This window comes from Phalacrocorax carbo, chromosome 22 (assembly GCF_963921805.1).
Source record: "Phalacrocorax carbo chromosome 22, bPhaCar2.1, whole genome shotgun sequence".
In the NCBI taxonomy this organism is placed as follows: Eukaryota; Metazoa; Chordata; class Aves; order Suliformes; family Phalacrocoracidae; genus Phalacrocorax; species Phalacrocorax carbo.
Genome location: NC_087534.1, coordinates 4,519,568 through 4,543,703, shown reverse-complemented (window position 1 = coordinate 4,543,703; position 24,136 = coordinate 4,519,568). Strand labels below are relative to the sequence as shown.

At 45.4% G+C, this 24,136-nt stretch overlaps 1 protein-coding gene across 6 annotated transcripts in view; it reads right to left on the bottom strand.

Annotated features, from left to right (window-relative positions):
- The window catches only part of ARID1A (AT-rich interaction domain 1A), a 62,872-nt gene that overhangs the window by 18,166 nt on the left and 20,570 nt on the right, over positions 1-24,136 (bottom strand). For 5 of the 6 annotated variants that reach the window (XM_064471310.1, XM_064471313.1, XM_064471312.1 and 2 more), the window contains 5 exons: positions 19,097-19,309; positions 17,914-18,375; positions 16,796-16,909; positions 1,135-1,375; positions 674-763 (listed from right to left, as the gene is read on the bottom strand). In XM_064471310.1, coding sequence (XP_064327380.1) covers positions 674-763; positions 1,135-1,375; positions 16,796-16,909; positions 17,914-18,375; positions 19,097-19,309 — 1,120 coding nt within the window. The remainder of the gene's footprint in view (positions 1-673; positions 764-1,134; positions 1,376-16,795; positions 16,910-17,913; positions 18,376-19,096; positions 19,310-24,136) is intronic. The other variant, XM_064471309.1, reaches the window with a different exon arrangement.

The following is a 24,136-nucleotide window of genomic DNA, read 5'->3' as shown; positions in this document are numbered from 1 at the left end:
AGTATCCAGAGGTACCACTGGACACACATGTTCTTAGGTAACAGCAACATAGGACCCACTAACGAAATCCTTCCAGCAACAGCCTAGACAGATTTTACAGTGGCTGCTATTAAGGAGCCAGTGTTATCTGCTAAGCTAACAGATCCAATTTCCTGTTTTAACCAGGGGGAGGGAAAAAAAACCCTTGGTGTCACAGGAGCGGACAGTATGACTCTGCAAATCCTAGGGGCTGCTTGTTGTTGTTTTTTGTTTGCTTGCTTGTTTTCTCAGGGTGACAACTATATACCTTCAGCCACGAGCACTGGAATTTTACATGCACTTTCCCCCACACTAACCGTATTCTCTTAGTGGGAAAAGTCATGCAATATTTTTGCAAGCACCCCTCATTTTGAAGCTTAGGGTCATGGACCTTGGACAAGCAACACTTACAGGAAAGTGTTTCAAAAGCCAGAGAAAACATCTTGTGAGCCAAACTGCTAGCTTGGATGGAACATGAAGAGGCCAAATGACCAGCAACTGTTGAATTTACTGCACAGTGCAGCTTATAAACCTGGGGCGGCTTTAAATGCTATCTCAACACGTAATCCCTGTCATTAGGCCAGTAATTTTCAGTTACAAATCTAGCTTTAGAAACAGATTCATACAATTAAACCTTTTAACTCATGTCACGCACCTCGATCTTGCGCTATGCTTGACTGGTTCATGGAAGGATGCATGATACTGTCCGACTGGCCACTGGGTGGTCGGGGTGGCATCTGATTGCCTACACCACAAAAAGGAGAGTGGTTAATCACAAAAACTGCACACCACAAAACCCAGGACGCAGAGTATTAAATACCAGAACTACAAACAACTTCAGGAGAAGGGTATGTTGGCCACAGTGAAGGAAAACAAGAGAAAGATCAGGCACATTAACCCATCAAAATGACACTGCTGGTTTACCAGCCATCCCACCCATCTTACTGCATCCTTTAAAAGTTACAGAGGTTTTAAAGGAAACAAAGGAGACCACAGGACCTCAATAACCACATCATACTGCCACCAGCCAACTCCTCCCCACTGGCCACTTCAATTCACTCTCCAGCTGCACGAGGCAGTCCCACCAAAAGATCAACACGCGCCCAACAGCATTACCTGGTACTGCAGCAGGCGAAAGCGGACCAGAGCGGGACTGAGCAACGCTAGCTGGAGATCCAACTGGGGATGGGGAGGGTCCTCTGATGCCTGGCAGGTGAGGAGAGGTATGTGGAGAGAAAGGAGACTGAGCTGGGTTACTCTGCTCTCCTTGACTGCTGGAAATCCCTGATGTGCTTACTCCAGGACTCAGGGCTCCTTCTGTACCCATGGGGAGATCATCTATTGAACCAGACAGGTCCTGCAATACACAGAGAAACAGATCAGGCAAAAATAAAAGAAAGACATGGGACTGTTCTCTCACATACCACTAAGAAGGAGTGCATTCCTCCCTTAGGCATACTACAAATAGAAATCAATGAACTCTGTTCACGTTACTGTCAGTAACGAAGGCTGCTGCAGACTGAGGTAACTGCCAAATGTGTCTTATCCTGCTGCCTGTCTCTGAACCCAAGGGTTCCCTAGCTGGTTTGCTGAGTGCTTGCTGATGGTCCAAACAACCGGCTAATTCTCCTACTTCCTTCTTTTAATTCAGTTTAGAGGCAAGAAATTAAAGAACGCATCAACAATACACGTAAAACTGCAAATAGAGGAGATAGTCCATGTGATCGTGGCTTGGAAGAGAAACGTGGCTCAGCCTCTGGAAGACAGAAAACTCCTGCCTCACCATAATTAATTCATAAACCTCACATGAGCTGGGAAAGTACTCACTTGAGATGGATAAAAACAAACTAAACAGAGATTTAAAAGAAAACCATAAAATACTCTTCAGGGTTCCTACTTCCCTTTCTCAAAGATAGCAAAAATTAGCAGTTACAGTACCAGCCTGCAAAATTCAGGTTTTTGTGAAGGCAGGGCTAGAAAATACCCTTCCTGCTCCATGTATCTACCCTGAAGAAGAAAAGCACAAAGAGCCTAAGAAAGTTGAAACCTCCAATTGCCGCAGCAGCAACTGCAAAGCAACAGCACCAAAAATCAGCTGACAAGTCTGAAAAATGGAGATGGTTCCAAGAAGATGATGTGCGGATCCACATGCACAATTGTACTAGCTGTTTGACAACAAGGTCCAGCAGCTATTCAGGCTTGGCCTGGAGTAAATGAGTAAGAAACAGTCCAAGACAGAGTAAGTGGGGGTGCATCTGAACAGAAAACAGGGAAGTTGTTAACTGTTCCCGTGATTAGATAAAATCTCGGCCAGAGACAGGAAGGATCACAGCAGGTGAAGAAGTGGCAGACCAAAGCTTACCAGGACGTCACCTATCCTTCCTAAGTATTTCAGAGCAATCAACCCTAGATCAGAAGTGTTCTGGACAGCGTCCTTAAGGCATTTCAGATCAACTCCTTCTGCACAGAATTCAGCTGACCAGCGTGATCAGAGCCAACCTCATTTAAAACACCATGCAGAAAGGCTGAGCCAACTGATAAATAACTTGGACACCCCGGTCTCGTTTACACTGACTGGATGATGCCTTGTTTAGCAGCAGTTCGGATAACATTTCCCAGCTCTGCACAGTGCGGAAGGACCTCAGACACAAGATACCGCAAACTTATCGGCCTTCAGAAGCAAGTAAGAACCCTATCGCTCTGTAACACCGGTCAGCCAGGTGATGTGTGAAAAGGCTCTGACAGCATGGCCCCATCATCTAAGCTGGAGAACACAACGTCACCCCAACCTAGGAAGTGGAAAACTGGAGTTACAGAAGTATGAAAAAACGACCTGGGAGATATCCGACCATCACACTTGTTGGACAGACAGTGACATTCAGAAGGACAAAGGGGAGAGCTGGGCATCAGCTGCACCACATTCAGTTGTCTGCTGCAGTAGGGCAATTGTATCTATTTTAACTGTGGAATTTGATTAAAATGCTTCTAACAAACGCTGGCAAGTGCTACATTTGAGCTGAAAACACCAGTTAGTTGGTGGCATGACTTAGTGCATAGCATGTCCTTCCTCCCCTTCCATTACTGCTTCCGTTTGAGAGATCATTTCCTGCACAACAGCCTCAGAGGTGTATTTGCTTACTGCTGAAGTATTATCTTCCTGGGAAAAAACACATAGCTTTGTTTTATTTCAATGAAAGCTAAAAAAACTGCAGAAAAAATGCCTAAAAATAGTGTCTAAGAGCTCTTGCAATTTTCACTACCTTCCTATTGTGACATCAAAAGCGATGCTCATTTACACAGCTACTTTGGTTTTTTTTCCCCTGGACAACTTTGACAAAACCCACGTTCCTGCTGCGGAAACCATCTGAAGTGGGAGTAAAGACACAGTATTTCCAACATTTTGCATCAAAAAGCATCAACCAACACAATCAAGAGCAGAAGACTCCTCTTCCTGAGACTCACTGCATCTGAATTCAGCCACTGGTATTACATACACACCTTGATTCCCCTCTAAGTCAATGAAGTGATCAGAATGTCCAGAAGCCAATTCAGTCCAACCTAAAATTGGACAGAAATACTGGTATTTCCCTTCAATATATTAAGGTACTTTTAGTTCGAGTCACCAAATGCATCCAAACACTGTTTTCATCATCACTGAAATGAAGTGAGAGTCCAAAACCCTTTGCAGCTTTAAAATCCCCACCAGCACGAGCTTATGTGGGTACGGCATTTCAGAGCAGTTAAACCTTTAGACCAGAGGGGCAGAGCCTATAGCTACCTAACATGAGAGATTTTTGGGTTCAGAAGAAAAAACACATTGTAAATGTACACCTGAGACAAAATACTGGCATGAAAGGACAAACAGAGCAAGTGCGCATGGCGAAATGTGAACGTTTCCTTCCATTATCAGGAATACAAATGACGTGCTTCTCCAAGAGGCAAAAGAGAAGGTTTGCCTCCAGGACATGAGGGGGGGTCACTGTCTGCTAACATGGTATGAGCTAACACAGCATGATTCATACATGAACTGGGCAGACTAAGAGGATACGACTTGGTAATGCCAGGCATGAAAATATCTGCAAGACATAAAATGAAGCAATGTTAAAAACTGTTTGAAAATTAACTCCTAAGTAACTAGATAACAATCTTTAAAGCTGATGTCTTCAACCTTGCCTATGCATCAAAGCTTATCCCAAGTACTGCAAGTCATTTAAAAACATTCAGTTTTAATTAAGTGGGTTAATACAGGGTTGCTTCAGACATGCGAGCGAGGGCCCCTCTGCATTGCTAGCATACCGTCATGGACCTCACATATAGGAAAAGTAGGCCTTCTAGCTATAAGGCCTTGGATCAGACTCTCAGATCATCAGTTTAAATAAGTTAAAAGTGAATCACATGTCAACCTTTCTTGGATGTTAGGACATTAATTGAAACAGGACCATGAAAATCAAGCAACTCATGAAGTGACTTTCACCTCTGCGGATCTGTAAGTTTTATGAATTCCAATAATAAAGTCATTTCCCATCAAGGAAATGCTCGGCCAGCACAGCAGCGCTTTCTGAGTGTGTTGTTCAGCAGGACTAAGTTTCTCAGAAGTGCGACTCCTGCAAGGTGAAGGAGAGAAGCAGGGACTGCAGTGCCTAAGTGCAAGGAGCTAATCAGTAAGGAGCTGTTTTCCACCTATCGAGTTATTTTCTCAGGATGCCAACCACCAAGTCAGAGTGTTGTGGTTTCGGTTTGGGGGTTTTTGGGGGGTTGTTTGTTGTGTTTTTTTTTTTTAACTAAACCTAAAGGACACCCTCCAAATCTGATATCCCATTTACTTAAGTGCACCACAAACTAAGGGGAAGAGGAATTCTCTCAATCTCTCTACAGACCATTTTAAGGACGGCCGTAGCAGAGAAGCCTTTAAAAAAAAAAAAAAAGCAAGCCTCATTGAAATAATGGAGACCTGCTGCTGTCAGTGGGTTCTGGATCAAGCCCAAGAGGAGAGGGCCAGTGAGGTTTTATTTGCCTCCCACAGAGCATCAGGAGGAGACCTGGAAAGACACAGCAGCGCCAGGAGAAGGGCTCTCCTCTTCCCTCCTCCAGCGAGCACAGCCAATTGAGCCGAGACAGGAGGTGAGGCTCGACAGCAGTAACTCTGCCAACTTGAAGGAAACGTCAGGGTCTGGAGAATTTCCTCACGTGTTTCCAATGTGTTTTTTATGCATTTTATTGCTCATCTGCCATGCAGATCAAAAACGCTGGAGGGATTCCAACTATTTCACACAGAATCTCACACTCCAGGCTGGCTGCAGCCCCAAAGCCTGAGTTTCTTCACTTGAAATACTGCCCAGTGTTATTTTGGGATGTGACCTGATAGCGGAAGCCCATAGGGACCCTGAAACGATAACTGTTCCAGCTGCGATTGGTTGCCCAACCCTTGCCGATGCCAGCATGGGTTTGTCAGTACTGCTGACAAATAAGGACTCAGCAGCTAACACCTTCTTTTCACACCACAACAAAACCATGCCTGAAATCACACAATCTGGTACCCAAAGGAGGGGGCAGGGGAGTTCATGTATCTCAGGGAAAGGGTTGCAAGTCCTGGCATGACCAACACAAGGGAGCCGGTTAGTTTAAGCTGGAAACAGCAAGGTTTCTTTTATGTGAAAAGAGGAACCACCATTTCACTATCTGATACAAGTTCATTTGTTAAACAAACACAAAGATGAAACAACAAGAAATACTTAAGATCAAGGTAGCAAAACCCCAGAAGAGAAGAGATTCAATGCTCCACACCAGCCCACCCCACCGATCTGGAAGAGCAGGAAGACTGACCAGAAAGCAAATTGATCTCCTCACTGGGGACTGCAGCCTTCCTCTACTACTCCCCTGCCCATTCCCAGCCTAAGTGCATATGAAAAGCGTGGGGGAAGAGGGAAGGAGGGCAGTCAGACTGCAATGATTGTAGGCACTATTAGATCACTAGATAGCACTCAAGGAAATTATGATCTGGAGACAAGCATGTGGTGGAGCTTATAAATTCTGTACGGCCAGTTGTTTCCATAAAGATGCTTACAAGCAAGACCAGAGAACAATAGCTAAATTTATTCCCTGATTCTTTCTGAAAGGGAAAAGCCTCTTCATTGCTTCTGACTAACTGAAATACCTACTTTCTATTACAATTTCATTTTCTTTGCAGTTTCTTTTCCACTCATTCAAGAACTATCAACACTTAAAAATCACAAGCTTGTCCTTTCCTTCCCCTTTATTTCCACATCCAAAATACCTCAATCCTATCACAAAAATTACACAGCTGACTGGCAAGCTAGGATCTCCCTGCTATTTTAGGGAAATGGATAGACTTGTTCCTCCTTCTACAGTACAGACAACTGAATCTTGCGTCTTATGCTTCACAAAGCACTCTATCTCGTAACACAAAGCAGCCTGGAGACCTCACCGTGCCCCATTTACACCAGACTCACAGATTCACATCCAAGAAGAAACCTTGCAAAGCTGACTTGGGATGTCTCAGATGTGACGGACGGTCTGGAGAGGGCTCTGCAGCCTCCTCCACCTCTGCCACCACCTTCCTACTTCCTGTATGCCTCTTCCAGATTGCCTCCCCAGTAGAAACCAGAAGTTGGAGCTGGGGAACACAAGTTAAGCTACAGTAGAAATCCAGTTGATACTTTTCATCTAGAGAGAGTTATAGTCTGTCTCCAGAGTTTTTTTCTTGCTGAAAAATCAGAGAGTGAGAACAGGGTTTTTCAGTCTCCGAGCTGGTCCAGCTTACCGGAGGCACGCTGGAAAGGGCCCCCACTCCTGCAAGCCCTGCATCACCACCAGCTCAGCTTCAACTGCCATGCTTTAAAATTCTGACAAAACCCATCAGCACGTACCACCACAAACATCAACCCCACTGAGCACTGCCTGTTAGTGTTTAGTAGGCAGCTGCAGGCTTGCGGAACACGCCGGGTGGGAATGTAAAGACCTACCATCGCCAGGAGAAGAAAGTGAACTATTCCAAAGCCAAAGTCCCATCCTATCCTATCCCAAAAAATATACAAGTTGTTCCAGGGAAGGCCACCATTCGCCTCACTCTGCTCTCCTGCCATCGGTTACTGTGCAGGAGACAGCGAATCCATCTTTACAGCACCAAAAGCACCTTCTAGATGATCATCATTCTTGGTGCGCATATGGGCTGGACAAGAAACAAAGGGGAGGAGGAGAAAGGATGTGTGCAGAATGTCTGTCCAATAAAACCTCTCATCACATCTAGAACATTTCTGGAATTTAAAGTAAGTGAAAGACGCTGTTAACTTCCCATGTGCTCTGTACCCTGTCATACTTTGAGAGGAGTGGGATAGAAACCAAAAATAAGTATTTTTAAGCTGCCAGTTTACCTGTTACCGATTTTGTGATCATACATGTGTGGGAAGCATGTTCCTCCACATTCCCAAGCTACCCAAAATGACTAAAGATTAATCAAATATAACCAAAGCCTAGTAACACAAGCTGGTGTCCCCTTGACCATACAGAGCTTGCCTCCACTGCCACACAGCTCTTACCTCTTACTCTCTGAGGCGCTGAAAAGGTTGGCTTTTAGTTTAACAGAGAAGGATGACTTTCTCCTGGCATAAAAAACACGGAATGCCCAGAAGGAAGATCACTGCCACACTAGCACAAGCCACACGGTACGCTTCCATGTTTTATGAAAGCTTTTTAAGTTCATGGCCTTGCCTCTTCTCTTCTATCCCCCTTCAAAATGTGACAAGATCAGGCATCAGAAGGAACAAAGGGATTTAATTATGCAGTGAAGTCACTGGGTTTGGCCCCTTGGATATGTCCCTGGAAGCTCAACCTCTGACGTGAGCAAGGACCACATGTGAGCAACCAGAAACTACAGGCCTCAGCTTCTGCAGCAGGGTCTTTTGGAGAAAGACCCAAGTTGCCGGTTACAAAACCAAGCGTGCATAACAACCTTCGAGTCCTATTATGTGCCACTTACTCATTCAAGCAGTCCTTAGGTAAAGGGAATAAATGCTATACTTTTACTACTTCAAGGGGAAAAACACCTGCCCACTAAGACAAATATCAGGAAGGTAACACTACCAAGGCTCCAGCCTCTGCTAGATGGAGTCCATATTCCCTTCCCTTATGAGGAGTTTAAGCTCCTCTCAGGCATCGGCGCCGACAATTACAAACCTAAGATGGGGACTAGAACATGCAAGAGATTTGTGCTGTTTCCTCGCTCAAAAAGAAGCTGAAAAGCTCATTCTTCCAGGCTGGCTTTAGACAAACTGGTAGAAGCTGCTGGCTCTAGCTGCACTGCAGGAAAAAGAGCATTTGGAAAGGAGGCTGTCAGGAGGAGGGGCTCAGTGGCACACAAGAAATTTTACTCTGATTGCAAAAATAAGCTGCTGTTCTAATCCACCTCAGTAAATCTAGGTGAGTCTGGTCGTTTGGCAGAAAGCAGGTACGAAATAAAAAGGGAGGACGATAGACGGAAGTGCTGCTGGCTTTACTACATTCCTGCAACGGGAGACCTTGCAAAACAGCCAGCACTGCTACCGCAGCAGCCATTGATTTTTTCAGAGGTCGATACTCCACTCCCACAGATCTACTCGGCAGGAGCTTTAATCACATCTACTGCTCCTACCCTGTGCCACCCCTCCTTCTCTTCCCCCTCCAAATAAAATTTTAAAAAAAAAAAAGGGGGGGGGTGCAAGGGGTCTTTCCTCCCCCTTCAAACACTGAGCAAGCTAACAGATTTCATATTCTCGGTCTTTGGAGAGGAGAGATTCAAAAGCCTTAGTTGCAGCGCAAAGTATAGAAGGAGTAACATGATTCATCCATAGAACAAGATGTCGCTGAAGGGAAAACCCACCACGTGGAAGGCCAGCATTCCCGCTCAGGGAGTGCTGGGTGCTGAGCTCTTCTACAGGACCCTGGGAAATGCAGCAGCAAAACTCTCCAGAAGTTTCCATTTAACCCTTTGAAGGCTGCTCAGCTTCTAAAAAAATACTGCCAGGTTTAGATAAACATTGACACAACACAAAGTATTCAAAGAAGCAGTGGTAAATGCTGAAGTTTTGATTGACAGAGGAGTGTCACTTTAGCTAACACAGAAGCTGACCCGGCCACCCAGCCACGGCGCTGCCCCATGGAAGGATAAAACCTCCAGCTTCAACAGTAACACTGACCCTAAACCAAGCTGCAGGAAAGAAGCATGGAGGACCCCAGGCACAACGAGGAGCAAGAGTGCAGCAGCAGCAGAGGATGCTCTCGGCAATGCTGGTTTTTTGGAGGGTGTTGGGGATGCAAGGGGAGCGACACCTACAAGTCGATCACATCAATCAGAAAAGGCTAGTCTCGCACCAGGCTTTGGGAAGGCAAGTGCAAGCGAGAAGCTCATACGGGTCTCCGATAACAGAGCACAGACCATTTATTTAAAGAGCTTTTGTTTTCCTTCCAGAGGTTTTGAAGTATTCTACTTCAGTCTGGAGACAAACCCCAGATCATATAAAACACTAAATCACATAAGAGGCAGGAAGCTACCCTCTTTATTGCCAGCCGTAAGGATATTCCAATTCCCCAGCAGTGCTTCCTCTGGAAGGCGCTTTCCAGTCTCCGATGTGTCCAATTTAGACTCCGAAGTATTTAGTCATCTCAGCATGTGATTATGCCACCATGCCAACCACACAAGTTGGGGTGGGCAAAGAAATGCAGTAAAGGCAGGAGTCTGAAATAATTAAAAACTTAAAAAAGGCCCCTGTTCAGGCCAGTACTTTGGATTTTAAGACAACTCAGCTTTCAGTACTGTTATCAGCCTCTTTGAAACAATTAAGAGTGACAGAATCAATTTCTAAAAAGGCAGTAGGAAGGTCTTAGGAGAGAATAAGATTTCGAAGGTATCAGGCATTTGCAAGCCTGATGAATCTGGCACCTGTGGGGGGGGGGCAGCAATACAGTGACACCAGGGGCTACGGCTGGGGCATCTCTAGAGAAACCACTTCTAGTCAAGACCCTGTATGCAATACCACACCTGCACCCAGGTACTGCTGACCTGGGCGGGACAGAGAAACCGAAGACACATTTGGAGTGAATCAAGGAAATTCTCCTCTCCCCCTGGCTCAGAGCAGCGACCGTGCACGGGAAGAGGTAACATAACCACGGAAACCTGGCCCGGGCCAGACACTGACATACGCCTGGCGCTACCCTCGGGGTCAGGGTGCCAGAACAGTCAATTCCTAGAGATGTCACTTCTTGTCATTTCAGGAAATTCAACCTTTTTATTTTTTTTAATAAAGGTTTCTATTTTCCTGTGTAGGGCCTGATTCAAAATTATAATTAAAAAAACAATTACACAACTTCTCCTCCAATTACCAGGGCTTCTTTGAAATCATGGCGTGAACCTTGTACCCAACAAGCCCATCCGAGCAGCGTGGCCGCTGCAGGAAGGGAGCAGAGCGAGCCTTGGGCCCCTGCCATGCCCCACATTTGAGCACCATGTGGAAACAGTTTTCTCCATGGCATTTATGATCGTGCACATCTCCAAGACAAGTCAATCCAGCACGCCAAAAGGATATTAACAGGAAAATGATTCCTGTAAACTGAAAGTTCAGGTGTGGCAGCGTTTAAAACGCATGCAGTGCTGTCAGCCAAAGTTAAACACCTTCATTTACCCGTGCAACCGCTCACGCAGCAGAGGAAGGTCACACCAACATGGACTCTCCCTCCCCTGCACAGTGTGGGACCTCTGGCAGGGTTTTGATGGAAAGGGAAGAGGATGAGGCTAGCATGTCGGACATCAGACCGACAAGAGGCTTCCGCACGTTTTAAAGGGTCTCCAGTGACACCAAGTCAGCAGCAAAAAAGGAAGCGAAAAACTGATTTCCATGTCCTACAACGAGCTTCTTGAAAGCATGTTGAAAAGCGGAGGGTCACCTCGCGAGGCATGCATTTCAGCAGTTACAGTGCACGGAGCAGCTCTGTATTTTCAGGCTGCGGCAGCGCAGGGGATGCGTGTGACAGAGCACAGGCTATTGTTCGAGATCCAAGACCAGAACTGGTCATCCTACAGCAATTTCCTGATTAAACACTGACCCGCCTAGTCACTCTGGCCAGGCCTAAAAGAACAAGAGCCCGTCCTCTCCCAAGTGAGCTGCCAGCCATCCCTGCCACCCACCTCCACGCCGTCTCCTCTTTCAGTTGGGTCCGTAACCGAAATCGCTCCTAAGAAAACGAAAGGCTGGGGGTTAGGGGAATCTGTGCGAGGCGTGCAGGCAGGAAGCAGAGCCGAGCTGCTCGCGACCAGAATAGAAACAGGAAACGAGCCCGGCATCGAGCATAGTGCAACCCGCTGCCAGCGCAGGCTCCCGCGAAGCTGCATCAGCGGCTCCGCGCGGCATCGTCTCGAAAGGGACGCTCACTGGAGGTGGAGGGCTTCGCGCAGCCCGGAGCGGGCCCGGGCGATGAAGTGTGGGGTGGGGAGTTTCCTCCCAAGCACCGGGTCGGATTAGCTCAGTTCAAACCCGGAGGAAGGGGTGGGAGGAGAGAAAATTGCCACATGGACAAATAGCTGAGCAACCCCGAGAAGTCACAGGCGCGAAACATGTCACTGGAGCGGCTGGAAGATTAGGGTAGCTTTGCGAGTGGGGCTCCACGCTCTCCACAGCTCTAGAGGTTATTAGAAAAATAATTTTTTAAAAATTTACAAAAAAAGTCACAGCCCTCTCAAGAAGCCACGCAAAAATGATGGCCACAATCACACACCACAAGAAGCTCAGAGGAGCTTCAGTCAGGAAAAAACATTTTCAACTCCCCGTATCACCACAACTTGGGATAGAAACCTTCATATCAGCATAAACTGGAATGCACCAATCTCTAATACCAGTGTTTCAGGTATTGTGCTCCTCGGGGCAAGCTGCCGGGTGCTGGTGTGTTTATCCGTATATCTACTGTGATGCCCAGGCACCACAGCATGCAACTACCCTGCTTTGAAATGCATACATCACTAATCCTTCTCTTAAGGCAAGCAATAAGACAAGCTCAAAAGGCCAAATACAAACCAAACAGAAGCAGGAAGTCCCATATGGAAAAAGAAAAGAGGAAAAAAAAAAAGAGCCTGAAGTGACCAGCAAATTCAACTAGAGAAGGTTCTTTTCCCCTCCCCCAAAACAAAAGAAATTGTCAAAATGATTAATTTTGAGCTCAGAGAATTTTTAAGAAAACGTTCATTTCCTGGCCTGCACCTCCCTCTCCATCCACGGCAGCTTTGAGACAGTTTTTTTTGCTGCATTTCAGCCTGTTGCATTAATTATTTCCAGGTCAGGAGATGCAGCTGACAGAGCTCAACTTTATTCCACTTCAAGTACCTACAGAGTACACGTTGAAATGACCACTTTGTAAGAATGGGAGATCCCAAACGGTGCTTCCCTGACAACCTCCAGTGTCTAAATTCAGAAACCACTTGACTTAAGGAAGAGGTAACCAAACAAAAAATAGCCCACAACTGCCAGGGATATTCACAGAAGGGTTCTTTCTGCACAAGCCAAAACTCTGCAGCCTCATTCCTCTCTCCTCCCCACAAAACCCAGTTTTGCTAAATCCATACTGCAAAGACCCAAGACCGGGATGCACATTCAAAAGACGGAGCAGGATTCTGTTTTCAGTTGGTTATATTCCTTTCTGCCATTGACAAGACACTTTTCAGATCTAAAGTCAGAGATGAGCCAAAGTGAAACGCAGCTGGATAAGCAAAAGAGTTTTCCAATAGTGCAAGATGCTGAGATTAAAGCGATTCCTACTCCAGATCAAGATGAAAGTAAGTTGCCCAGAAGAGGGATGGGGTTTCTCCCTCAGGCTACGCAGCACACTGACGAAAATAAACAAAGGACATTCTGGGGTGGGAATTCTGAAACATCTGTCCAAGCTGCCCCAGTTTGCTTCATTACATATCTACCGCAACAAAAACCTCAAACACAACCTCGCTATTTTGGGGCCTCGGAAACCTTGCCAGTGTCTACCCTCCTGGTTCCAGAAGTCCCACCCCTCGCAGAAGGTTTCCCATCGAAGCACTGCTGAAAACAATACCTCTCACAGAAGTTTTGGTTTCCATAGATAGGAAAACTTCACTGAAGAAATCCCAGAAGGTCCAATGAAAAGCAAATACAGGCCAGTACATACTGGTATCAAATCAGTTTTGCTTTATAAATGGCTTTTGGGGCCAAACTGGAAGTCCTAAACCACAGCTATCACCTCCTGTGGTTGGGAAGGTATGAACAGCCTGGTATGACAACCACTGTCTCGATGCTCTACTCCTCATCCCCCTCAAAGACATCAGAAACTTGCACTCAACTCCTTCAAGGCAGCCCGTAAGACAGAGACTGGGGCAAGATAACAATCTGTATTGAGATGTTCCGGAACGAGATGCAGAATTCCTCCCAACAGACCTAAAAGTCCAGAGAACTGATTTGCAATCCAAAACCAAATGGATGTCCTAGCACCCTACTTGCTACCAGCACCTTCTATGTCTAAGCAGAAGGTAATTAACAGCTGGAAATATTTGACTCCTACAGACTCAGAATCCAAGCCTTAAAGATAAAGACACCAAATGAACTGGATACAGCTTGCCAGGAAGAATTCTTTGCCAAGGAGAAGAGGCTAGGGAATCTCCTGGGAGAAACAGATTTATACTAAGGATTACTATTCCTCTATTACACCCAGACACAAAAGACTACACTTCACTTCTCCCATGCACAACAGCAATCTAAGTTTAGTTTAGCTGCAATCCTCACAGAGCCTCCCTGGGGAAGCTGCAAGTTCTTCAGGGAAATTCTTCCTGTAGCAGGCTGGGTGAAAAAGAGTACCAGCCAGGACACTCGCATGGATGCATCGACTCTTTAGAAGGTGTCTGTGAGTTCGAGTTAGCAGCAGCACACTCCCCCAAAATACAGAAAGTAGAATCTTCAGAAAGGGAGCAACAAACCAGGCAATACTGAAGCTAGAACAGCCTGTAACACCGGCAGAAATGGAAGACCAGACTTTTTGCTACTTACAGATGAGCAGACAAAGCATTAGAGAAATTCAGTAATTTGAGTCTTCTGCTGTTAACAGTCTGAACACAGGAACACCGTCAGGAAAAAGTTTAGTTAGTGACACAAAAATCATTATTGGGAAGATACCTTGAAGTCCGCCACCCAGAACGATCAACATGACATTTCTCAGGCAGATCCTAACAAAGCCACCAAGAGCTCACAGGAGTTGAACAACTCAACAGTGTCACCACCTAGGAGATCACCACCTCCCAATACACTGGTAGGATCAGCCGAAGAAATATTCTCCCCTTTCTTACTTAGAATTCCAACACTGATGTTGATGTACAATATTAATGTGCGAAGGCCAAAGACTCGTAAATGCAGTGGCTACATAAATTTAACACTTCATAAGAACCTAAAAAGCAGCAACCTCCTTTTCCTCCTGGAGCTGATCTACGTTTAATTAAAGATGATGCATGGCACAATTTACCCCGATTCCGAGATACCCAGTGAGCTATTCCACAGCGCCCAGTGAGGCTTGGAAAGGGGCTCAGAACTCCACAAAAAATTAAAAGCCCACAAACTAACTATACCTCTGTAAGTAACACATAATGGCAAAACAGGGATCCAGGAATCCTCCCGAGTAGGTTAAAACTTTCTAGAACAGACAGACAGAGCAATATAAGGAAGATAAAAAGAAATTGATAGCACCCTTCCACGTAGCTCTTTGGTTTCGAAGCATCCCCAGGCCAAACTTTGTGCAAGAGATTGATCACTGAAACGAAGAGTTGGCTCCCACACAGCTCAGCGTTCCTCCCCTCAAACCATGCCAGAGCATCACCCTCTGACGCATTTCTCAGTTAACAGACAGGGGTGCTGGCCTTGTCCTACACGACTGTTAACAAGAAGGCAAGGAATTATGAAACACATGCAAGAATAAGGGTGAGTTTCTGCAGGGGGTCTCCTTTTTTTAATTTTTTGCTTACCGAGGAAGAAAGGCCCAGAGGTCCACCAGGGCTGGGTAAGCTAAAGACTGCTCAACTTTTTAAATGCAAATTATTTGGTGATAAAGTCAGGAAAACAAGATGACTACAAAGTCTCTTTAAAACAGAAGGGAGCTTTATAACTAGTCATTTTTAAAAGCTGGACCTGTTTTTTTGCACCCTGGATTTCTCTTCAGCAAACCTCTAAAGTACCTGATCAGAAATTGGTAGACCTTTAAACTGGATCAAATTCCCTCATTTCGAGGTTCCTTCACTCTTGCAGCAGAGAGGGATATCTTTTCTTAAACTGCTTGGGAAAAGGTAAAACTTGAAAGGGCCAAATACATTTAACCACAAGGTATAAAACAAACTCCCACTTGGTGCTGAGAAGGAGCCACTTCTGCTAAGCAGAGCAACTAATTCCTATAATCTGAGTCAGAGGGCGCTGATTGGTAGGATTCATGAAGGCTCTATCAACAATGCTACTGAACAGGACTTCCCACCGTTCGGCGCTAGAGCAATTTCTTCAATTAATTCAGTGGCTTCACTTTTCCTACATTCTTCGCCAGAAGATGGGTCACATGGAAGAACTTGTGGAGAGGCAGAGTGGAAAGAAACATGCTATTTAAAAGGATTTTTCCCCCAGGCCTCAGAACAAATTAAATCTTTGCAATCAGGGTCCAAAAGGCAAAAAAAAAAAAAAAAAAAGAAAAAAGGAAGAAAAAAGAAACAACCCACAACTACGCCCATTAGGTGGTCAGAACTAGAATTACTTTGTATTTTGGGTGACAATTTGTACTCACAATCCAAAGGAATTATTTCAAGGGGCTCACAACAAAGCCGTTCTCATTGCTGAGAGCAAAAAATAACTTTGCTACGTACACAGCTCCCTCTCCCCTGACCAATCCAACTGCAGCTCAGGGAACTGACTTAGCCAGTGGCTAAGTAAAAAAATAAAAGCTCACTCGCTTCCTACTGGTTGCAGTGAAAGTAACCAGCAGAATCAGAACCCAGCAGCTCAAAACTTTCCCTCCAAGTCAGAGGCACAGACCAACTCATGCAAACTAATCTAAACTTTTAACCCTTCCCCATTTTCTTGATGAAGTTTTAACCCAAAGTTAAACTGTTCTGGTCCAAAACCTGCTGGAACACTAGGCACTAATCTCATGCCTGGCTTCACTGAACATTTAGCAAGCAGATTTAGAATGCAAAAGAAAAATATAATTCTCCATCTGCCAAGGAAGAAGCTATCTGTGACTGATCTTCCTCACTCCAGGTACTAACAAATTTGTCTTTTGCACCAACTGTTCAGCCAGATTGGACCAAAGAAGCCTAAATCAGCAGTATAAGGATCCAGTGACACAGAAAGGGAACCACGCTGCCGGTCTGCTAACCACCAGTGCAACAGTGGACTGAAGGAACAAGAAAATAAAATAAAAATTAGATGCTTTCTTCTGAAGGTCAGGGTCTACTCTAACAGCAGTCAGGTACTTCAGACACTGCAAACAAAAAGCTCAAAAATAAAAAAAACCTCTTAGCTAGAACATGCAGACCGGAGCATTTAGGGTTAAACTTTACTCTCAAATCCATTACTTTTGTAAATTACATTTAATCTCCAGTGGGAAGCCAGAAGCTAATGACTTAGTAAAAAGCACAGGCAGCCTCCATCATTCCCATTTCCACGTGGAATACCACCAGCGCTAATTTATCCTGCTGTGCTTCTGATTGCCCTCGCCCCATTCACTTCTAGATCAGCTCGCCACTCACCGGCAGGCTAGAAGGTCTGGACTGAAGATTCAAGTTCATATCTTCTTGCCCTTTACTGGAAGCCATTGAGGGAGCAGATGATGCCTGGGACCCAAATGAGTCTTGAGATAACTCCTGAAACGTCAAGAAACACCAAAAGAAAACCACAAATGGGAATAAAATAAAGGCTCTGATGGAATCACTCTGGTATATTCTCACATTGTAGAAGAATTATGTACCCTCAGTGACATTTGCCCAAAACAGGAAATAAGACAGCAAAGAGTTCAAGCCAGCAGGGCTACTGCTCCGCAGGAGGACAAACACTGCCGGACTGCTACGGAGACTGCTGGGGCTCGAAGTCTAAAACATGACAAAACAGTAATTCTCCAGCTTTCCCTTATTACAGATCCTGAAAAGCGGAGACTGTCCTGGGAGACTGCCCTGGGAGACTGCCCACTTAGCTTCTTGATCTTCTAACAAGCACTTCATTACACAAACAAAGTCAGTCAATTAAAATCTTCAACTTTTCAAAAGCTACCTTTGGTGCACTGCAATGTTTGCTGAAAGGTGCCAGCTAGCTTTTCACACAACTATTAAAATTCTATTAAGCCTTGGTGAAAATAAATACAATTTATACTAAAAAAAAAATAAAATTGGTTTCATGATTTTATCTTCAATTCCATGCACTTGCTGCTTTATTTCTCCTCCCTAAAGCCAAGTTTCACATTTAAGAGCAAACTCTCCCGTCATCATCTATGTGTCACTCTGCAAACTGTGCTCTACTATTGCGCTAAACCAAGCAGCTCTTGAGACCACCTGGAGAACTTCCACAGACCACAGCGTGAAAACCATTCCAGTACGAAATTCTTTAGACTGGCATTGCCAAACAGCAGCATTTACTAGACAGCAGCCTTCAAAACTGCAATATTTGCACGGCTTAGCCTGTTACCACCACAACACCTCTCTAAGAGATACAGATCTAGACACAACAGAGCAGGCAGCACATCTACTACGGTAATCATTCCAGCCAGCTTGCTGACGCGTAGTAGCTCAGCCATCTTTAATGCACAAAGAAAAGGATTTGCCCAAGTTTCTTTAAAAACCACTTACAGAAGGAAACAAAGCAGGAGACGGCCTACCTGAGGAGGGGGGAAGCGTTGCTGGGAGTACGCAGACTGCTGCTGCTGCGGCTGTGACTGAGGGTATGAAGATGACTGCTGAGAAAGAGCCGAGGAAGCTGTCTGCTGAGTTTGTTGCTGCTGCTGGTAGGGCGACTGTGACTGCTGCTGCGAGTAGGGAGGCTGACTCTGTTGGTGTTGCTGGGCTGTGGACTGCTGTTGAGGATATGGAGTTGGGGACTGCTGATGGGGCGGCTGGGACTGCTGCTGAGAATACGCAGGCTGCGATGTCTGAAGTTGTGGAGGTTGAGACTGAGGCTGTTGCTGCTGCTGATAGGAAGGCTGAGAGTGAGGGGTCTGGGATGGAGGCTGCTGGGAATACGGAGGCTGCTGCTGTTGGGGATGAGGGCTTTGCTGGTTGTAATATGGAGTCTGGCTTTGCTGCCCATACGCACTGGGGCCCTGCTGTCCGTAAGGAGGAATCTACAGGAGAAGAGGGTAGAGTTATACCAGTTACGAAGCTATTTTATATACACACACAAAGTAAGATTATGCTCAAGAAATAAAAATTCAGAGACCTGTGCAGAGCAGTTAACTGGGAACATACTGGAAATGCCACTACCTAGATACTTCCCAGACAACAGCAAAAGTCACTTGCATATGACATTATTCTTTGCAGTAACAAAACTTTCATAGGCACCATAACTAAGTTTTTAGGGACCCTGATCTGACCACCCTTCAATGATAGTAAAATCAAAAGGAAAGACTACTTGCTTACAAAAAAAAAAAAAAAAGAAAGAAAAAAATCGCAGCCTTTTGAACCCTGCAAACAGTCCAGCAGGAGCCACTTGGATCATGTAATGAGCCAAAACCGACCCAAAATACTTTCTTCTGTAAAGAATAGCTGTGTCTTTAACAGAACACAGCAGAAAGAATATCTTACTCCTGTTGCTATTTATTTTTCCCTTGTTTGATTCACTCCTCTGCCACTGCCTCTCTTGGAAGCAAGGATTCCACAGGTCCCTGTACATCGATCACACCTGGATCCAGGTGTGGTGCAACACGTAGCCTAAAGAAATGTCATTTTACCTAAGCAACTGATTCCAACCTGGTTGAAGGTGGTTCCTTTAGAAGACACAGTACTTTGTTGCTCTTCTGCCTGCCCCTGCTGTAAATAGGGACTACAGAAACTTGGGTGCTCTACCTGCTGTGCATATGAGATGCTGCCCATTGTACTTTGCGTCCTGCTTTGCATTCCCATGGGATATCTCTGGGGAGTTTGTGGCCCATACGGCTGTCCTGGATATCCATGTCCTTGCTGTGGCCCCGCTTGAGGTCCCTGTTGTTGTGTGTACGGGTTGTTTCCTCCATATGGCTGGGGCCTCATCTTCCCCATCTGATCCATTGGGCTTGTAGGCTGCAAAGCAAGTTGCGACACACGATGTACATCCAGCTACACGTAGGAATCGTTCACAACTTCCCAAAAACCCCAGAAGAAAACTCCAACAGGTTGGCACAGAGAAGCAGAAACTCGTCTGTCTCTTCTCAGGTGCTAAACCCCACAGTTACATTCTGAATTACAGCAGGATTCCTGCTGCCCTTCCAAACCTACAGATGTTTCACAAAGAACAAACCCAACGAGAAGTCATTTTATGCCGACGTATCTCCTGTGGCCGGAGGACAGGAAAGAAGGAGGGAAGGATCATTAAGACAGACAAATTATCAGTGTAAGTGGCTTTTCCCTGTAGTAGGTAGCAGTTTAATGTCCAGATATTCCACAACAAGGTAAATTTAGGCTGAAAATTTAAATATTCACAAGAAACACTGCTTCTTTCACATATAACAAGGTCTCCCAAAACACTACAGGCTGTTAATTTACACATACGCATTTCAATTAATCCATATTGATGTAGTAATGCAGCACTACTGACATTCGCAGCGTTCAGGACCGCAGTTCCATTTTGCACTTTTTTTTTTTTTAACATGTACTTTGTGGCTGCTGCCTTTTGTAGAATAAAGGTTTCTAAATCAAATTTCTTCAGATGCATAAAAGAAAAATTTGTCAGCCTTGAAAGTCAGAACCCTGAGTCTTAGAGCAGACGTGATGAGATGAGTAAATAAATGCAACTTTCCTAAGGCTTCCTAATCTGTACTACCCCTGCCTGGAGCCATGACATAAGAACAGTCAATCACATTTCCTGAAAATACTATAAGCCTCAAAACCCAGTCTTTCTACCTGGACAGCACTATTCCCACACTAAAGCAAGGCCTGTTTTGGTGTAGTGACCTCTAAATGAATCCCAGGCGCAGTCTTTAACCTCCATCACTCGGACTGAATAAGAATTGTTCACTGATCTCCTGATGACCTAACTAATACCAATTAGATGTTTTTTTCCACCAGATCACCATGACAATGGACTCTCTATTACACCATTCCTTCCTGCAACTAGCCCTAGGCTGGTATTTGTACAGATCCACCCTCTCTTGCTGAGATCAGGTGCTTGAGGAGTGCCACTACAGGCCTGCACAAGCAAATATCGCACAAAGCCAGCTCCAGCTGGAAACCTGAAAGAATCCCGGAGACCAGAACAGTATTTCAGTTATGTTTGCAGAATCCACCCTCCTAGGAAAAAAAGTTGGTGCAGTATGCTACACTTCAGAAAATCCTACCCCAACAGCCAGCACAGCTTGAAGTCCCAACACACAGACCCTGAAAACATTTGTTTGACCAGCTGTCTGCTACGTCTTGCCTGCCAGGCAAGCCACACAGCACCGAGCCCACGCCAAACACAAGTAAGTAGGGGCGCAACGGGGAGTTAATGGTTCTCTTGTGGGGCAACAGGAGCTGGGCCATGGGAGGGAATTTAATGGAGATGGCAGGAAAAGCACCCCATTTTTGGTAAGGGGGGGCTACCCACTCAACTGAAATTGGGCTCCCTTGGACAAATTTACAACAATATGGCACAAGTCAATTAAAGAACCCCATCCAAGTCCCCTCCTCCATGCCAGTTCAGCCCCAGACACCCCTGCAGATACCGTGTTTGCCATCCTGCGGACGCTGTTCACAAAGGACTATGTGCATGGCACCAGTATGGTTATCTCTATCGAGGCAGATTTTAGATGCCCTGCCATGCTCCGTTGTGCTGAACATTTCCATATTTATCCTTCCTGATTCTAAAACAGTTCTGAAAAAGTTACATTTCATGTTTTATGTTCAAGTTCCCACAGATGCTACTGCTGAGGAGTAACATGGATAGGGGCTTCCTCAGAGGAAGAAGCCTGGAGAAGCCCTAGATCCCTGCACTCCCCAACGGCCATACCCCTCAGATGATACCATGCACCCACACGGGGTTTTGTACGATGCTCTGGAAAGGAGCTTCCATTCAGGGGGGTCAGAAAAAAATTTGAGAGAGGTCTTTGATGGCTGTATCTGAACCCTCAGAGCCACAGTGACTTACCTCCCCAATGGCAGCACCCATGTGGAGCTTTCATACACCCTAACAGATGCAAATCGTGTTTACATCTTTCAAGCAATTGCCCCTAATGCTTCCCGAGTCTTGCCTTGTGGGTATCACCTTAGGTTACTGACATCTTCTCCCTCCCCACATAATCTTCTTTGGTATGCAAAAAGGGTGCCACCAGGAGGCTTCCCAGGCCCTAGATTTTGACAAGTCAAACCTCTTTTTCACCACCCCCCAAACACACACCTCCTTCCTTCTTCTACCTGGTCAAGTGCAACCTTGGGGTTACTGGCTGAACATTTCGGCATCTTTTCCGTTTGTTACTTGCTTCCTCCAGGTTGTCACTCCACCTTCACAGCCCACTAGCAAGGGCAGCTTCTCAAATACATTCCTGTTTGGAGGTTTTTGTTTTTTGGGGTTTTTTTAAATATGCACACACCACATGGTGCCTCCTCTGCACAGATTTTCTTGTCTGTGGTCACCCGCAAAGCTAACCGTATCTTCAGGAAGGCTAGAAACAAGGTGAAGATCCACTTTTCCATGACTCCTACAGGAAGCATGACGACTGTTAAAAAACTTCAAGAAACATTTGGAACTGTTTACGCAGCCATTAAAAAAAAGAAAGATAACAGAAAAAAACCAAAACAAAACCCAAACATATTTCCAGGATGTGACCAAGTCGCCACCTTGATTGCTCAGCGTAGGAGTACACAACGTGCTTCCAAACTGCACTGCTCTGAACTGCCACTCTTCCACAAGGCCCTAGCGCACAGAGGATGCTAAAAACAAACATGAAGAGCATCACTCTAAATTACAGCCTTATAGATAAAATTCTATAAACAGAAGAAATGTAAACGCCAATTAATCTCTAATGAAGGAACTGTTTCATACACACACTCCTGCCTTGTTGCAAACCAACAGGCTAATTCATACTCCCTGGGGCTGCCGTGTACATCTCAAATGCTGCTACGCATTCTTCCTTCAAAATCTCCCATTAAAGACGCACGTCTCTTTCAGTGACAGGGCTTTAACTGCTCTCCTCTTAGCAGTGTTGCTCTGGCTTAAAGAGACTACTATCAGAAAGTCTACTTGAATCTGCTGTCTCAATCCTTTTAGGTAATTTAACTACATGCGCCCCAAGAAAAGGAGAAAGTTGAAACGCAGTGAAGTGCGGATCGATCCAAGAGCTCACGCGAAGGCTTTGGGGGGAGTGGAGGTGCTGCGCAGCGCCTCTCTGCACCCGTATTTACACGGGATGGGTAAGCCAAGAGGAAGTGACGCCTGTTCGCTTGCAAGAACACTTCAGGATAAATAAGGAAATACCAAACTCTGACTGCAAAAGGCTGGAGATTCTTCTCTGGACCGATACATGGGAAATCCTTTCAATAGGAAACCACAGGAGTAGATTACTGTGATTACACTTCAAAAGCCAAGGCCCTGCCACAGAGAGACATAATTGAGAGAAAGTGTTGCTCCTTGATCACTGAAGTCCAGACCCCCTGCTTACACCTCCTTGCATTCATAGAAATTGCCTCTATTCTCCCTTCAACCTCGGTATCTCTGCTGTTTTATAACACTCTTAAGTACCGAAACTTGGCAAAACACAGGCCTGTCACCAGTCAAACTTTCAAAAGCAAAGTTGCTCAGTACGGTGTGTAACGAAAGCAACCGTAAGCCGGTGCTCCAGAGAAACCACTGAGCTTTCAAGAAAATTTAAGATATTTCTAGCCTAAAAGCTTGTAACAGCAAGCCCAAGGTGAGCTTAAATTGCCGAGTTCAAAGGCTCTCCAAATCAGTATGTGTAATGTAAAGGACATCAGACCCCTGAAATGAAACAGCACCGTGAAAACCAGCTATTCTTCAAAAACAATGCTGGAGCTTTCCTAGAAAAAAAGCTTCTAAGCAGACGAGAGGAATCCGCAAACAATTCTTTTCAGATTTTGTCCAGTAGAAGAGAAATTTGGCCTCTCAAAAGAACAGTTTGGTTAAATTGGAGGGGACTTGCTTAATGGTCCCAGCAGGAAAATGAGTAAAGGGAAGAGCCAAATCCCACTTTGGAAGCAAGAGCCAAACCTTCCACAGCTGTATAGAAAAATGCAGTTCTGACTTTCCCCAATTACATATTTGTATTTTATTATGCCAGAGGAAGAAAAGGAAGAAGAGTCATTCAATAAACTCTCCCGTTTCGAATCAGCATCGTTCAGTTATTGGCAAACGTGGGTATTGGCTACAACTGGTTTCCTCAGCCGCCCCCCAAAAAATAGAAAGGGAAAAAAGGAAGAAGAAAGAAAAAAAAAAAAAGCCCTAAGCCCTCACCTTGGATTTGAGATCTTTTCTTGACCAGATTTGTTGTCCATTTTTTGTGATGAAAAATAATAAAAAGCATTACTGGCTGTTTAACCGAGAGAAGCCCTAATTGATTCCCACAGTAATTAACCTGCATTTTACCTCGGAGAGTGGTAGTTAAGGAAGTCGGCACTGCTATTTATAACTCATCTCAAATTGAGGGCAGACTGCCTAAAATCTAACACATCCCAGCTGTACTCCTGTTTGAACTGGGGCCAAGGGAATTTTTTAAAGCAATCTTGGCACTGAATGAATGACACCAACAGTATGAGCGCGTGTGTGGTTGTGTTGTGGTGACGTAGCAGTGGAGGTGGAAGGGGAAGGGGGGGCAGCACGCCGTAATCCCTCTCCCAAGCCCGCTCGACGCGTACAGGCTCGGCCCCGGCCGGTGCAACGTGCCGGAGCCGCCCACCGAGAACCAAACACAGGAAACGTCT